This window comes from Trichomonas vaginalis, chromosome IV (assembly GCF_026262505.1).
Source record: "Trichomonas vaginalis G3 chromosome IV, whole genome shotgun sequence".
NCBI classification, from domain to species: Eukaryota; Parabasalia; order Trichomonadida; family Trichomonadidae; genus Trichomonas; species Trichomonas vaginalis.
Window position 1 is genome coordinate 13,068,197 of NC_067206.1, and position 16,170 is coordinate 13,084,366.

Here is a 16,170-nt window from a genome sequence, read left to right on the forward strand (position 1 = left end):
TTCATTATGTATGGGTTTAGTGAAAATTTCTTACGATTCTGAAAATTTTTAAATCTTGATTTATTCAAAAACGTAAGAATAAAAACCGTAAAAATCATACATTTATTTTATCGATTGTATGAAAATTACTTACAAAATCGTTCAATATTGTATGAATTCTTACGTTTACAAAAAAAGTCACAAAACCCGTCAACATATACTACTTTGCTCGAAATAATTTGGTTCAGAGTACATTAAAAATTTTGATCAAAAAAAATGTTTATGTATTGAAAAGAAACAAAATTGATCTTTCAAGGATTTTGAGTTATGAAACAATTCTATTAGTTAACAGAAAAATAAATTTTTCCTATGAAAAATTTGAAAGAATAAGAATACCGAAAATCATATTAAGGATTTCCGACCGACCACCTATCTCCTCTCAAAATTTTCAACTTTGGAATGTCATATCTTGGCGGATACGAGGTTTCAATCCGAATCTCCGGTACATCTTTAAATACTGGTATATATAGTATTTAAAAACTTTTTTTACGAAAATAGTATTCGCAATTAATCAGAATATACCTTCATTATTAATAGATCCAAGCAGATGAAGTAGATCTTCAAATTGAATTTTCGAGTTGGAGGAGATTTTTCTCCATACAAGATCCTTAAAAATTGGATCCAGATTCGAGGTTTATTCATGATTTTGAGATTGCACTAGATTTCAAAAAAAAAAATCACTTTAGATTCCTCTCAAGCTCTATGCATAAGGATATCTCTATATGAGGAAACTACCTGTGCTATTAATTTCACGGCAAAAACTCATGGTGCCTGTGCGCAGAAAATCAATTGATTGAGCTTGAGAGCGAATTTGTAGAACGCACAATTGTACATCAGCTAAATGATATGAATCTTAGCATTCATCAATCTTTAAAATTTTGGACGTTTCTAAAATTTGACAATAAAGATTTTATGAGAATTCGAAAAGATCAAGTATTAGAACAAGTTAAATCTGATTTTTCACATCTTCGACCGCTTTCAGCACGTCGTAACTCCAAATTTACGAAAAGAGATAAAGATAATCCCTTTAATATCCCGGACGTTACCGACGTTTTTGCAGAGCAAGATAAAATTGTTCAAGAACGTCAAGAAAGGATCAAAGGAGCTCAGAAGTTAACACTTAAACAAAGACAAATGCTTCCTTCACAGGTAACATCACAAAGATCAATTTGAGAGCGAATAGAGCAGAAATTCAGATCACCTGAAAAGAATAAAGATACCGATATTAAGGGTGTTACTGAAATTCGTCAAAGACAGCAACATACAACGCAACTTTTACAAGAACAGCGTGAGATTTTCCTAGCAAATCTTTTGATAGACTGCCATCAGCGAGAACTTGATAGAATTAACATTACTAAACAGACCCGCAAAGCTAAATTTGATGAACTTCAACTTACTCTTGAAGAAGATCAGAATCGTCTTAAAACTGTCCGAAGGCAACTCGAAATGACTCGTGATCGTGAGAAATTAATGCTAGAAGAACAGATGCGTAAACGTACTGAGATAGAAGTTAAAGTTAAACGTAAAAGGCAAAACGTTGATGTTCTCAAGGTGGAACTAAATCAACTTGAAGAGAAGAAAGCCAATTATCTTTTGTACGGAAAACTATTGGATCAAATGGAAGAAACTTATGGCACTCGTCCCTCTAAAATTTCCGAATTTATTGACGCATTCGACAGATTAGAGCATGAGAATCTTTTCTTAATACAAAATTCTAGGCAACAAGCCAGCAAATATGAGAACTCTCAATACGAAGTTGAAATAGAACTTGAAGAAACAAAGAAAGACATAAATGACCTTGAACAACAAATAGAAAAACTGAAAGAACAAAAGAATTCGATACAACTACTTAATGAATCGAACCATGATACTGTAGATCTTGATGATAAACTGGAGCAATTACAAAATTCAATCTCGAAAACATTCGTTAAGTGTTTCCCAGCAGCTGGAAATAACCAAAACTCCTTAACAATGTTGAGTATGATTGAAAATGAGATAGAAACAATGATTAAGAGGCTCGATTTGATTAATGATAAAGAAATGATCGCTCAAAAGGTCAAGCAACTGAACAACCAAAGAAGAACAGAGTACAGACTGGAGAACCAGGCTAGAAATGAGAAGATCCAGCTTGAAAAGAAGCTTGCAATGCAAGAAAGAGCAACTAAACCAGTCAAGAAGAGAAATGGAAGACCATTGGTTGAAAGAATTGTCATCGGTCAGACAAAGAAGAAGAACACAGCTAAACTTGAAGCTGAGCAATATGAAAAGGAAAGATTAGACAATTTATTGTTTGGTGATACAATCTATGATTGAACAGCTATATTACTTTATTTTTAATTTGTTTGTATGTAAATTATCTACTTACTTAAAACTTATATTGATGGGTACAATGTATATAAGTCATATAAAACTGATGTGAAAAATAAGTGAAAATAATGAACAAAAATTATTAAGGATCTAGTTTAGAGAAATAACGGTCGGGATCTCCAAAATCCAAAATATAAGCTTAAATCAACTTTGTAAAATTTCTCCAAACTGAATACCCAAAATCATACCAAAACTTAGCTTTTCATACTGATCAGTTCATTGAATCTTTTGAGTCGCCCTTTCAATTTAGATGTCACCTTTTATGTCAAATTGTCGTAATGTCACTTAAGCCTTCCAATGCGCGGAAGAAATCTCCTAAAAAGAGTCCCCACAAACCAACAGCTGCTGACAACGATGATGATGAGCCATTAAGCGTTGATTTTGATGAAGTTGCAGCTCAACCTGTCAAACGAGTGAAAAGACAAAGGTTGGACTCAATGGATGCATCAGCAGCAATCAGGAATGCAGCATCTAAAAAATCTAAAGACAAATCAACGAAAAGAACAAAAGATTCTCAAACGCTCGGAAAGGCGTTAGGATCGAAAGATAAAACAAAAACTGTTACGATTACAAAGACAGTTACTATCCAGCGCAAGAAAAAAGCTCCAATTCGAAAACCCGTTAATTCAAATAAAGCCCCAGCGAATCGACGCAAAGGAAAAAAGAAACCGATTGTTAGGAAAGTTGTCAAAAAAGTTGTTATCCATAAGCACAGATCGAAAAAAAAAGGCTGAACCGGAAAAAGATCCAGATCCAATTATCATCAGAAAGAAGAAAGGAGTGAAGAAACAGCCAAAGAAAATCATCCAGAAAGTTATTGTTAAGAAGAAAAAGAATAATCAGAATCAACCACCACAAGATCAGGAACCTGAAACTATTGTTCATAGGATTAGAAAGCGGAGGCATCACAGGGATACTACAGTTACACCTCCGACACTTATTACTATCGTGAAAAGAAGAAAGAATCCTGTAACAGGTGAAATAGAAACGTATGAAGAAAAGGTTACCCCAGAAGAACTTGCAAAACAAATGAAAGAAGCAGAGGAAAGAAAGAAAGCTTTAGCAGAAGCAACTCAAGACAACGACGAAACGATGGATAATCCAAACGACTCTCAAGAGAAAAGACAACGAAAGCGTCGTCATAGACGGATACAATATGTCACAGTTATCAAGAAACGAATCAATAAAGAAACTGGGCGCGAAGAAACTTACGAAGAACAAATTGCTGTTCCTACATCAGATGAAGAGCCTTCATCCAACTCAACGCCATCAAGCCCACGTAAATCAAGCGCCAAACATAGGTCAAGCGCTCGTCCTTCGAATGCAAAACCATTAATATCAGATTCGAAAGATAACGACGATGAATCAGATTCAGAATCATCCGAAGATAAATCCCGTCCTAAAACAGGCGGTGGCAAAAGGAAACCGAAAAAGATTGTCAAGAAAACTACCGTTATTAAGAAACAACGTAAACCGAAAACTACAAAAGCTGGTGATACATCGGAACCAGAGACGCAAGTCATCCGAGTCAGGAAACGGAGAGATCCGAAAAAAGTTGTTCAACAAGTTGTTACTGTTATCAAAAAGCATATTAATCCAAACACGGGCAAAGAAGAATTGGTTGAAGAGAAAGTACCTATCGAGCTGAGCGAATCTTCTTCATCATCTGATTCGATCGATGATCAAATCTTCTTTGACCAATTGAAGAAGAAAACCAATTCCAAAGCTCATAGAAATACTACTGCCGGCCTTAAGAACTCAAAGGCAGCTTCGAGAAGAAATTCAACCGCAAGAAGGCCTTCAACTGCTTCAAGACGTCCTTCAACAGCTAGAAGACCAATCAGGAGAGGCTCTACAAGCAATATTGCAGACTTAATGAAGAAATCTTCTCCTCAAAAAGTTTCAAGAAAGTCATCTGCAGCCACAGCATCTCTTATTAATGTTGAACCGATTGATTCGTTACTTATACAGCCGAAATCAGGCAGAAGGAGAAGAACAGCTCCAATTGAAAAAATTATTACTGAAATTGTACTTGAAAGTGACGATGAAGGTGAAAGAAAGCCAGTACAAAGGCAGAAGACTATCATTGAAGAATACTATTCTGATTATTCTGAGCCAGAAGCTGATTTTAGTAATATTAAAGTATTTGTTAGCGATGATGAGGACGATAATATGGTTAAGAAGCGCCAGAGAGATATTCCTGCCTTACTTTCTAGGATTGACCGATCAAAGAAAGGTCCTGATGAAGTTCTTGTTGATGATTTCGGAGTTTCGCCGGCAATCACTTCTCTTTTACAAGGAGGAGATGATAACACAGTTCCTTTGACCAATAATCATTTTCTTAATGATAAAGACCTTGAAGAGGTCAAACTTTCCTCATTTTACTCAGATCCGAAAACTGGAATCAATGGAGACAAACTTATTGCCCAGATTAGGCCAGATTTGGTTCAGAGCTTGGCTTTGGACGCTCTGGCTCAATCTGCGGAAAATAATATTCCATTTGACAAATATTTTGAAAATCAGAAGTATGACTCACAATTGAAGGATAAATTATCTCAGTATAATGTTCAAAGACAAAATGAGATTACAAAACTCGATAAGTCTACTCCTATTCGAAAATTAGTAAGATCCTTCGGAGTTCATGCGGAAGCATAAATTTATTTCTTGTTTAAATCATGAAGTAAATCTAAAATATCATGTAGTTTAATCAATACTCGTATTTTCATTATAGATAAAAAAAAAATAATTAATATCATGAGAAAACGAAAACATCATGTAAAACTTGAATACTATCGTGCAGTACATCTTTTATGCTGATATATAATACTTAAAATGATAAAGACAGAAGAAAATTTAAATTTTTTGATAAAATTTCTTGCCTACTTGCAATTACTAGTGGTATTACGAGAGTTTTTTGTATCTGTATATTTTCAGGTGATTTTTAACGCCATAACTGAAAAGTAAAAAAATTTATAATTTTAGTAGATGGAGTTCATAATTTTAAATATTATAAAGGCAATTAAAATCGGTTTGATATCACAAGCCGATAGATAAAAAAGAGTAATGGCATTTTAAGACATACAGCCAAACAAACAAATAAAATTATTTGTCACTTTTCCGGTGGAATTTTTACATTTTTTTCATTGATATGTCAGATGAAGAAATCATCAAAATTGAAGATAAAATTGATACCAATATAAAGGAAGAATTTGATAACAGTGAAGATGAAGAAAAAATCCCGAATTTTCAAAATTCTCCAATTTCTTTCTCTTCAGAATCAGAAAATATTGATGAAGAAATACAAATTGGTGATGATTTTCACTGTAATCAAATTAAAGAAATCAATGAATATACTGATGATTCATTAAGATCAAATTGTGATAATAGAACATCATTTGACACGCAAAATGATGTGGAAATGACTCATTTCAATGAGGAGAGTGATGAAGCAAAAATAAATTGTCATGTAATTGATGAAAATTCGAGTGATTCAGCAGAACAGTATCAAATTCAGAGTGATGATATCAATCATTTTTCACTGGAAAATTTGTTATTTTATTCGATTGAAACACTTCGAAATTTTCAAGATAAAGGTGATGATTTGAAAGTACATGATGCAAATGGGAACGGAATATTGCATCTCCTTGCAAAAGCCAAGAATTTTGAATTATTCAATAAAATCATTAACAATATTCATTCATTTGATCTTGACATGTGGGAATTAAACTCGGACAATGAATCCCCTTTCACAATTATTATAAAATATTTGGTTGACACTGAACCTGAAAGAATCAATCAAGAAGCATTTGAAACAATTAGAGAATATGATTTTCATGATTGCGAAGATCCAGGAAACATTAAAATCGATGATAAATTTGTATTAGAATATCTGATTGACAATAATAATGTAGATTTATTTAATATTGTTTACAATTTTAGTTATATAACAGGTACTTGCAGTTCGAAGAAAAACATTTTGCATTATGCGTATTTATCCAATAAGAAAGATTTTATTGAAATAATTTTAGAAAATTTGAAGGATGATATAAATATAAATGATATTGTTGATGATAAACATGGCCAAACACTACTACACTTAGCATCAATGAAATACGAGCAATTTGAAATCTTTGAATTACTGATTGAAACAGAAGGAATTGACAAAAATTGTCTTGACGCTCAAGAAAAAACGATTTTGCATTTATCATGTGAAAATAGAGCAGAAGAGCAGACACAATATATTTTAGAAAATAAGATAATTGATATTAATGCAAAAGATAAAAATGGAAGGACGCCTTTGATACTAATCGCAATGAATAATCATTTTAAATTATTTTATTTTGTCTTCAAAGATAAAATTACGGATAAAAATGATATTAACATTCCTGATAATAAGGGACAAACTGCTTTCTGGCATACTGTCGAAAAAGGATATTTTGAGATAATGAAAATGCTTTACGAATTTAATAATGATTGTTTCAGGGGAGATAATGATGGAGTTACCCCTCTTCATATTGCATGTGCAAGAAATTTTGTTAAAGGTCTTTTGTTTATGAAGTCAGTAGTAGGATATGATGGGCTTTGTGACTTTTTTTGTTACATCTATATATAGACGATGCATTAAAATATATTTATTTATAAATTAACATTAATTTTAAAATAATTTATTTTTTTATCTTTTATAAAAGAAGCTATATATAGATGATGACAGATATTCCGCGATTAATTAAACATTGTTTAAATCCTGAATGGGTTAAACTTCAATTTAAAAATGAAGATTGTGAATTATTAAATGAATATGAAAGCCAAAATAAGCTAATGAGGTATAAATATAATGATAAAGAATATTTAATTTCATGGAATCAATGGAGTCATAATCAAAGACCCCATAAACGAGAAGAAGAAATTGAAAATAATGAAATGGAAATCATTGATGACATTAAAGAGGATGGAATTCCTAAATTTTGTAGAAAAACCTTTAGAACTAAGTTAGGAGCATATAAACGTAGAGTATTAAATCCTGAATATCTTAAACATTTATTTAAAAAGGAAGACTGTGAATTATTAAACGTTAATGAATATGAAAATGCAAAATCAAAACTGAGATATAAATATATTGGAAGTGATGAAAGGTGTAAAGATAAAGATAAAGTTTATACAGTTTCATATAATAACTGGCACACGTTAGGGATAAGAAAACATTTAGGAGATTATGGGAAATGTTCTGAATTCTTCAAATCTAGTATGTACGAGAGAGTAAAAGAAATTAGATATAATTATTTTCATGAATGAAAAAAATAAACGAGTAAAAGAAATTAGAAACTAATGATTATTTGAATTTATGAAATCAATTATTTGATTCATTCTTTCTTCAATAATTTCTATTCTTTTTGTTAAATCATCAATTTTCATTAATGAGGTGATTCTTGATTGAGGAATAGATTTTAAACTAACAACACCTTTTATTTTTGAAATTTTGAATCCATCAACTTTAAACATTTTATTCAATTTACATGTTGTCAATTCTTCAAATAATTTTTTATTATTAGCATAATAGTCATTAAATTCTTCAACAGATGAAAAAATTTTTATTTCAGTAATGGGTTTAACAATGTTTATTTTATTTTGAACATCTTCACTTTCATTTATTTCTTCCTTCTCTGTTTCATTACTTTTTAAAATCGGTTTCATTTATCATTAAATAAAAATTAGAATATAAGTGATGAAATATATTTTTTTAAAAAAATAAACTTTAAAAATTCATGTCTTACATTTTTGAATAATTTATTTTTATTTTGTATGAAAATGAGTGTCAAAACTAACGATGTTAAAAAATTAGGATTCACAAATGAGGAAATAAAGGATATATTAGAGGAGGCAGGTTATGAAGTTAATAAATATTATTTAAGAAATTGTCAAAAATTCGCGGAGTTTTTAAATGAATTTGATTATGATGGAAAAATGAATAAAGATGATGTTATAAATTTCTTATATCCTACATCTGAAGAAGAAAAACCTAAAGAACCTGATGTTTTCCCTGAATATTATGAAGAACGAATTAAAGATGATGAATATGATGAAATTGAAATTGAAAGACTGAAAAAAATAAGAGATGAAATAGATGAAAAAATTAAGGAATTAAGAGAAGTTGAAAAATATAATGAGAATGAAGTAGAGGGTTTAATGAATATCCCAGCTTCAGAATCAGCAGTTCAGAAATCTCATGAAGAAAGATATAAAAATTATGTCTCAGAATCAACACAAAATTTATTAGATGGTGATATTGACGAAACACTTTCAGAAGAAGGCACAAAATTTATTCATAAACATAAGCTTCAGTTTATTGACGATGGAGAATACCCTTGTATATTACTTTCACCCCCTCTTGATTCTGAAAAATTCAAAAAAGTACTGAAAAATGTGACATATGCAACAAATACGATTAAGAAAGAAGACCATGATATTTACACAAATTATTATTTAAATAAATGTACAGGTGTTGATAAAGTTTTTGATTTGTTAGATAAAATATCAAAAGAAACAATTGGAACCTATAAAATTTTATGTGATTGTGGTTTCATTATTGAAGATACCAATAATGTTTCATATGAAAGAACAGCACCGAAGGAAGACGAAGTTGAAAGGTCTATACCATTCGTTATTAAGAACATAAAAGATATGAAAACGTATAAGCATTATATTTATTCATTTATTTCAGAAAAAATGGAAGCAACCCATAAAACATCATCTCATCATTTTATAGCTATTCATACATTCCTTTTCAAAGTTGTGAAATTAAATAAGACAGGAATTAGATTTAATGTATCAGGGTACACATTCTTGAGTAAATTAAAATGTATTCGTCACGTTGCAGATGATAAAAATTTATGTGTTCTTAATTCATTTTATGGACTTTAGCCCTGGACTTTAAAAAAATAAACTTTATTTTTATATTCTAATTTTTTATTCTTACATAAATGAACAAAAACGGAACAGCTAAAATGAATGATAATCAAATAAGAGCCGAAGGTAGAAGGTTATTTAAACGCTTCTATAACATTCCTGATGGTGTTAATCCTAAAACTCGTAGAAGCTATTTAAATGAAGCCATAGATGCATATGAAGGATTTGACATTTCATCAGAAAGTGAGAGGTTAGCAAGAATGTTAAACATTAATATTGATTTCTATTATTGTGACCCTCAACCAGAAGACGTAGACATTAACAAGGTTGACTTTCCATTAGTGGAAACAATAATGATAGATCCAGAATTTGAAACAGTAAATATTTTATTAACACAGAGTCCATGTGGAAAACTTCACGCTGACAGAATAACAGACGTTGAAGCACTCACCGGCTATAGAGTTTGCCCCTTTTGCAAAGAAGAAGTATATTCTATCCGTGATGATCCAGAAAGGAAAAACCAAAGAAGATTTTTAAAACATTGTGAGAAATGTAAAGAAAATAATGGAAGATTAATTCAAGACGTTCAATTGCAAAACACACAACAACCATATACACCACATATCACGAAACAGAAGATATATCAATGGCTATTAGCACATAATTTGCAGGAATATTATAAACCAACAAGATATTATATTACTTTTGACTTCGAAACATTAGAGACTAAAGAAGAACTTCAACTTTCTGAGTGTGCAACTTTAAACGCTTACTTAAAACCATTTATGGTATCATCAACTGTTAAAATAAACGATAAAACATTTACGAGGAATTTTTGCTTAACATCAAGTGATTCTTTTATTTCCGACTGGATTGAGTTTTTATTTTCAACCTGTTCATTAGTTGCTAAATCAAATATTGAACAATATGAAGAATTATTGAAGCCGCAAACGGACCAAACGGCGGGGACTTTGTCTCATACATTAAATGAAAAACAGAAGGAAGCATTTAAAGAGCTTTTAGATGAAGAATTTAATAAAGTGAATATCATTGGTTTTAATTCAGGAAAGTTTGATTTAAATTTAATTCTTCGTGATTTAAATACTGCAAAATGGAAGATAAAATCAATGCTGGGTTCTTCTTCTCAATTTAAGCAAGTCATAGTAAAGAAAACAAACTGTCCATATGAATTGAGATTTATTGACATCAGAAATTATATAGCGGGTGGAACATTAGACCAATTTACTCAAGATTTCGGAAACAATAAATCACGTGTTAAATCCTTTTTCCCATATCAATTCATCACATGGGAGAATTACGAAGAAGAATTATATAAAAAGGAACCATTCACGAAAGATTCATTTTATTCAGCATTAACACAAGAAACAATATCCGATTCAGATTATCAAATATATCTCAATGATGCTAAAAATTTTGAGAATAGATTAGAATATTTTATTCATTATTGTAATAAAGATGTTGAAATTATGATTGACCCAATTGATAAAATTATTGAAGAAACATTTGTTTATAAAATTGACATGCTTCATAATCTTTCATTATCATCTAATGCATCAATGATTCGTTACGCTTTAGCATATAAAGACTTTAATCCTAATGAAAAATATCCAGAAGAAGAAAATGTGGAATCAAGTTTTGAATTAACGAAAAAGTATTGGAAATATAAAATTGAATCATATAAGAAACAAGATGAAAAAGCAGAAAGAGATACCAAAAATAATGTTTCAATGGATGATTTTCAATACTATCACGATTTAATCCTTTCATCTAAATGCAAAATGTGTGGTAAAGCGTTTACATATGCAAATAAACCAACATTAGATAGAATCGATAATGAAAAACCACATACCAAAGAAAATTGTCAGTTAATGTGTTGTTATTGTAATGTTATTAAATCAAATAAAGATGAAGAAGTTCAACGTTTAAGAATCAATTTAAGAAATTATGCATTAAAAAATAATTTACCAATGACTTTAGATTCAGTTGAAGCTTATCACATCCTCCGTAATGGAATTACTGGTGGTTTATCAAATGTTCAACATAGAGTAAATCTTAAAGGAATCACACACATTAATAAACTTTCATATAATCCAGAAACCAAAACTGTATCAAATGAGGACACCACCAACATTATGACTCATTTCGTTGGTGTTGATTTCAATTCATTATATCCTTCATCATTTTCATCTAATCCTCATGATTTCATTCAATATACTGACCATAAAATGTATATGCCGGGAAGATTGAATGGTGTTATCATTTGTGATACAGCAACAAAGAAAGCAAAAGCACTGGGAATAATTAAGAAGAAAAATACTTTATTCGTTGCTGAAGTAAAGGGTCACATTGATGAAAAATACATTAATGATTACATAAACTTTTTACCGATAATAAGAAACTTAGATATTATCACAGATGAAAAAACAATTGGCAGTTTTATGTATAATTACATGAAATCAAACAATCTACCAGTTGACCAGAAACAGAGGAAATTAACTCAATTAGCATCAACACACAATCAATATCAACCATTTTCTTCTTATTATCTTTGGTATCTAATAGACAGATTTCATTTTATCATCGATGATATTCAATCAATTTTAACATTTACGAAAAATACTTGTTTTAATGAATTTGCGAACAAATTTATGAACGAAAGACAAAAGGCTGAATTAGAAGGAAATAAAGGAAAAAGTTTATTTTGCAAAATTTCACTTAATGGATCATATGGTTACGATGCAATGAATACACAAAATTACGCAAAGACTAAAATAATGAATGCACAGAAGGCACGCGTTGCATGTATGTCAAATAAGTTTAAAAACATAAGAGAAATAGGTGAAGATACATATCAAGTGATGCTCAAAGATAGATTTTATAGATGCGAAACATGTTTACAAGAGGCATTCTTCACTTTAGATAATGCTAAATACTGGTATTTAGTTTTCATTTATGATTTTATGTATAAATGCTTGGATGTTAATCGTTTTCATTTCATTGAAGGTGATACTGATTCATCTTATTGGGCAATCGCTGGCGACCCAAATCTTCCTAACACTCAAGCATTTCAAGCAATTGTTACTGATAAACAATTTTATGATAAAAACATTTTCAAATTCGCACCATTTGATTTCTTTTGTTTTGATGAGAAATTTAAACCTAAATTAAAGAATAAAGCTGAAGAAAAAGCACATGAGAAGAAGTTATTGGGTTTAGCAATTGAGAAACAAGGTGATAACATGGTTGCTTTATGCCCTAAGTGTTATACATCATTCAACGGTTCAATTGATGGAAGTGATTTTAAAAAGATTGCACAAAAAATGAAAGGTGTTAGTTTAAGACAAAATAAACAATTAACACCTAAAAATTATTTGGATATAATAAATGATAAAGTCATTTTCGATGGTCAAAATATTAATTTACAACTTAAAAATGGGTCAATGACTCGCTTAACAATTGGTAAGACTGCATTAACAGGAGCACACACTAAAGCTGTATGTTGTGAAAATGGATGTTGTATGCCATTTATTTAATACAATTTAAATTTTATTTTTAATGAAATGCCACAGAAGAGACAAAAGGAATCATTAATGGTTTTGATACTATGATTCAAAGAGGTGGGCACCCTTAAAACATTTATTTTATTTTTATATAAATGGATAACACAGATTTAAAAATTTTAATTGATGATTTAGTATTTAATCAAAATTTTCTTAATTATTATGAATTAAAATCATATCTCCAAAAATATAATAAAAATATAACGGGTGATGATATGGAATATTATTATCCATATTATAAAAATGAAATTTTGAAATATCATGATAGAATAATTTCTGAAATTAAAGACAAAATTAAAAATAATGAATATACAAAGGGAAAAACTAAATCACAACTTAAACAGTTGAAAGATTTCAAAAATAAAGTATTAACAGAAGAAGATATTGATGAATTATATAAATTATATAATCCTGAGCCGCAAACGCCAAAGGAACAAAAACAAAAGAAGAAAAAGCCGAAAACAACACCAAAAGAGAAAGTAGCAAATGTTCAACAGCCAAAGGTGCAAAACACCGAGGTCCTTCAGCTCATAAATGAAGCACAAGCTTTAATTTATGATTCATTAGTTAAACCATATTCAGCCCGACTTTTAAATGAAGATCAACTTTTGGAATTCATCCTTCAACATAAACTCGAAGCGAAGTATAAATCAAACCTTTATATACAGTATATTTAAAACAAATGAATAGAATACATCCAGAATTAATGAAGGGAGGAATGAAATCCAAATCAAAGCAGATAAAATTAAACCACTTGCAACACCAAAACCTCCTTCAGTTAATCCTTCATCATTCACTTTATTATATCCATTTCAAACATTAAAGAAGCAAAAGATTTTAAAAAAGGATTTCAAGATATTAAATAAACCAATTGACCCGAAAATTCAACCATTAAAAGAAAAATTTAGTCGCCCTTCATTTGCTCCATATCCATATTCATACGAAATCGATCATCTGGAATATTCAAAAGGAAATATTACTTATTTATTTGCCATTAACATTAACACTAGATATTTATATTGCATTCCGGTGAAAGGGAAAACAGAACAGGAAACAAGAAGAGCTATTCAATACTTACTAGATCATGAAAGAGTAGATAATATCAGGGGTGATGGTGATAAAGGATTTCAGGCGGCTATGACTCATTATTTCCCACAAATTAATTTTTACTTTTCATCCTCTCCATATACGTTTCATAATAAAATAGTTGATGCGGTAATGAGAACTCTTAGAGATGCGTTAGGGGTTAACGGTCAGATATACTGGGATGGAAATCATGACTCCATCATACAGCAGTTAGTATATTATTACAATAATACATGGCATAGAACTATTAACATGAAACCGGTGGAAATGAAAAATGATATTTCAAAAGAATGGGAATATATTAGAAAGCAAATGGAAAGGTTGAATGATGTTAAACGTGAACAAATTAATTCGGGGCTCATGAATTTTAAACAAGGGGATAAAGTTTTGATTCATCTCGATTATGGAAAAACTAATAAATCAATGACAAAAAGAGAAGCGAAGATTTGACACAATAGCTGAATTTGTTAGATATATTAACGGCAATGCATTAGTTGAGGTTAACAAGAAATTAATAGAAATTCCGATTTATTTTATTACTCCATTATATTTAAATAATATTTAAATTTTTTTAATTCGTAAGAAATGAGTGATAACAAAGCAGCCAAGAGTCCAGACAATGAATATAAAAAGAAACTAAACAGAATTAAATCAAAAATATGCTATTACAAAAAGAAGCCACAATGCGGTGGGGTTGAAAACGATAAAGAAATAATCGAAAAATTAGAAACTTACCGTTCAATCCTTAAACTAGGTGAAGCAAAAATAAAAGAATTTAATAGAATAAATAAATTGATTGGAAGAGATGAATTTAATAAAGATGAATTTTTAAACTCAATCCAAATTTAATTTTTATTCCTCTTCGACAACATCTCTCTTTCCATCATTACTGCATAACCGCATTTTCTCAGTTTTAGTGGTTTGTTATTTTTAACATGTTCTTGCATCATTTTTATCATTTCCTCCCTTGTTATGATTCGTGGTAAATTTTGAGCTTGTGGGGTATTCATTTATATAAAAATAAAAATTTGTTATCAGTTATTTTATCGTTAAGTGACTCAAAGAGTCCGGAGACAAAGTCTCATGGTTTTTAGGTTCATCTTTAGTTAATTATTTTTGAATAACTGAAGGTGTCACTATGTCACCATGTGTCACTCGGTTATTTAACTTCTCTGAAAAAATAAACTTAGAAAAATTATTTCTTTCTATATTTGCCATTCTGAACTTCGAAAAGATGTTTTATACCAGCATAGAATTTTTCTCTAGAGCTTGGTCTTATATTGTTTTCATGACAATATTTTCTATATTCTTCATATAAAACCTTTTTTTCATACATTTCATAAGGACAATCTAACCAGAATAGCGCATATCCAGTTTCGTTATCTAGGTCTCTATATGTTTCTTCTGTTTGTAGAATTTCGCTTTCTCTATTTAGTTCTATGTCTATATATTGTGGCTTAAAAAGATGTGGGCAAGAAGGGTCTGGCGCTATGTAAAAAGTTAATTTTTCTGTCATCTTTTCTGTCATCTTTTCTGTCATCTTTTCTATCGGATAGAAATATATTTTTTGAAAAAATTAGATTAGATTAGATTAGATTTTTTTAAATTATTTTGAAAAATAATTTAATATTTTTATTTTAATGAAACACATGCAAGATTGCAAGTTCTTTTCATACAATGCTCTCGCTACTGCCATCAAGAATGAGTTCAATAATGCTTCAAATGTTAATGTTATCTTTAACAAGAAGTTTGTGAAAGAATCTAAGTTTGGTCAGTATATCAAACCATTAGCTATCGTCATTGACCGCAAACGTTATACTTCACAAGAATTAGCAGTAGTTTTGAAACAAAAGGGTTTCTTCGTGAATGTCAAAGATACTCATTATACTGTCATAAAGAACTCTAATATTGACTTCTTCAGTATTACTATGAATCTTTCCGAACAGAAAGAATATAAGAAAGGTGAAACAAATGTGAAATATTATCCTTCATCTCTGAAGACAATAACGAACAAAGATGTTATACAGAAATTCTTACCAAAGGTTGAAGAAGCTTCTATTGACATTGACGAAGGAAGTGAAATGGTTGAAGAAATAGACTCTGAAGATTTATAAGAAAATTTATTTTTGAAGAACTGAGGGTGTCACTATGTCACCATGTGTCACTCGGTTATTTAACTTCTCTGAAAAAATGA

The 16,170-nt window shown here is 30.1% G+C and overlaps 6 protein-coding genes and 1 pseudogene across 7 annotated transcripts, besides 2 other annotated features; all 7 read left to right on the forward strand.

Annotated features, from left to right (window-relative positions):
• Positions 1 to 375: 375 nt before the first annotated feature.
• On the forward strand, positions 376 to 2,469 carry TVAGG3_0081970 (uncharacterized protein; the record flags this gene model as incomplete). Its single annotated transcript, XM_051222076.1, has 1 exon — positions 952 to 1,212. One exon carries the CDS (start codon positions 952 to 954, stop codon positions 1,210 to 1,212), a length of 261 nt encoding a protein of 86 aa, XP_051107062.1.
• Positions 2,470 to 2,526: 57 nt separating this feature from the next.
• Positions 2,527 to 5,240, forward strand: TVAGG3_0081980 (uncharacterized protein; the record flags this gene model as incomplete). The annotated part of the gene is made up of 1 exon (XM_051222077.1): positions 2,685 to 3,140. The coding sequence occupies one exon, from the start codon at positions 2,685 to 2,687 to the stop codon at positions 3,138 to 3,140; it is 456 nt and encodes a 151-aa protein (XP_051107063.1).
• A 2,934-nt stretch (positions 5,241 to 8,174) lies between these two features.
• Positions 8,175 to 16,170: part of a mobile genetic element that runs on past the window's edge.
• On the forward strand, positions 9,384 to 10,378 carry TVAGG3_0082000 (uncharacterized protein; the record flags this gene model as incomplete). The annotated part of the gene is made up of 1 exon (XM_051222078.1): positions 9,384 to 10,378. A coding segment is annotated over one exon (995 nt), but the record flags the coding sequence as incomplete, so codon positions are not given.
• On the forward strand, positions 10,797 to 12,863 carry TVAGG3_0082010 (DNA/RNA polymerases family; the record flags this gene model as incomplete). Its single annotated transcript, XM_051222079.1, has 1 exon — positions 10,797 to 12,863. One exon carries the CDS (start codon positions 10,797 to 10,799, stop codon positions 12,861 to 12,863), a length of 2,067 nt encoding a protein of 688 aa, XP_051107065.1.
• On the forward strand, positions 12,986 to 14,237 carry TVAGG3_0082020 (annotated as a pseudogene). Its single transcript has one exon. A coding segment is annotated over exon 1 (1,252 nt).
• TVAGG3_0082030 (uncharacterized protein) lies at positions 14,562 to 14,825 on the forward strand (the record flags this gene model as incomplete). Its single annotated transcript, XM_051222080.1, has 1 exon — positions 14,562 to 14,825. The coding sequence occupies one exon, from the start codon at positions 14,562 to 14,564 to the stop codon at positions 14,823 to 14,825; it is 264 nt and encodes an 87-aa protein (XP_051107066.1).
• Positions 15,169 to 15,483: a mobile genetic element.
• Positions 15,617 to 16,090, forward strand: TVAGG3_0082050 (uncharacterized protein; the record flags this gene model as incomplete). Its single annotated transcript, XM_051222081.1, has 1 exon — positions 15,617 to 16,090. The coding sequence occupies one exon, from the start codon at positions 15,617 to 15,619 to the stop codon at positions 16,088 to 16,090; it is 474 nt and encodes a 157-aa protein (XP_051107067.1).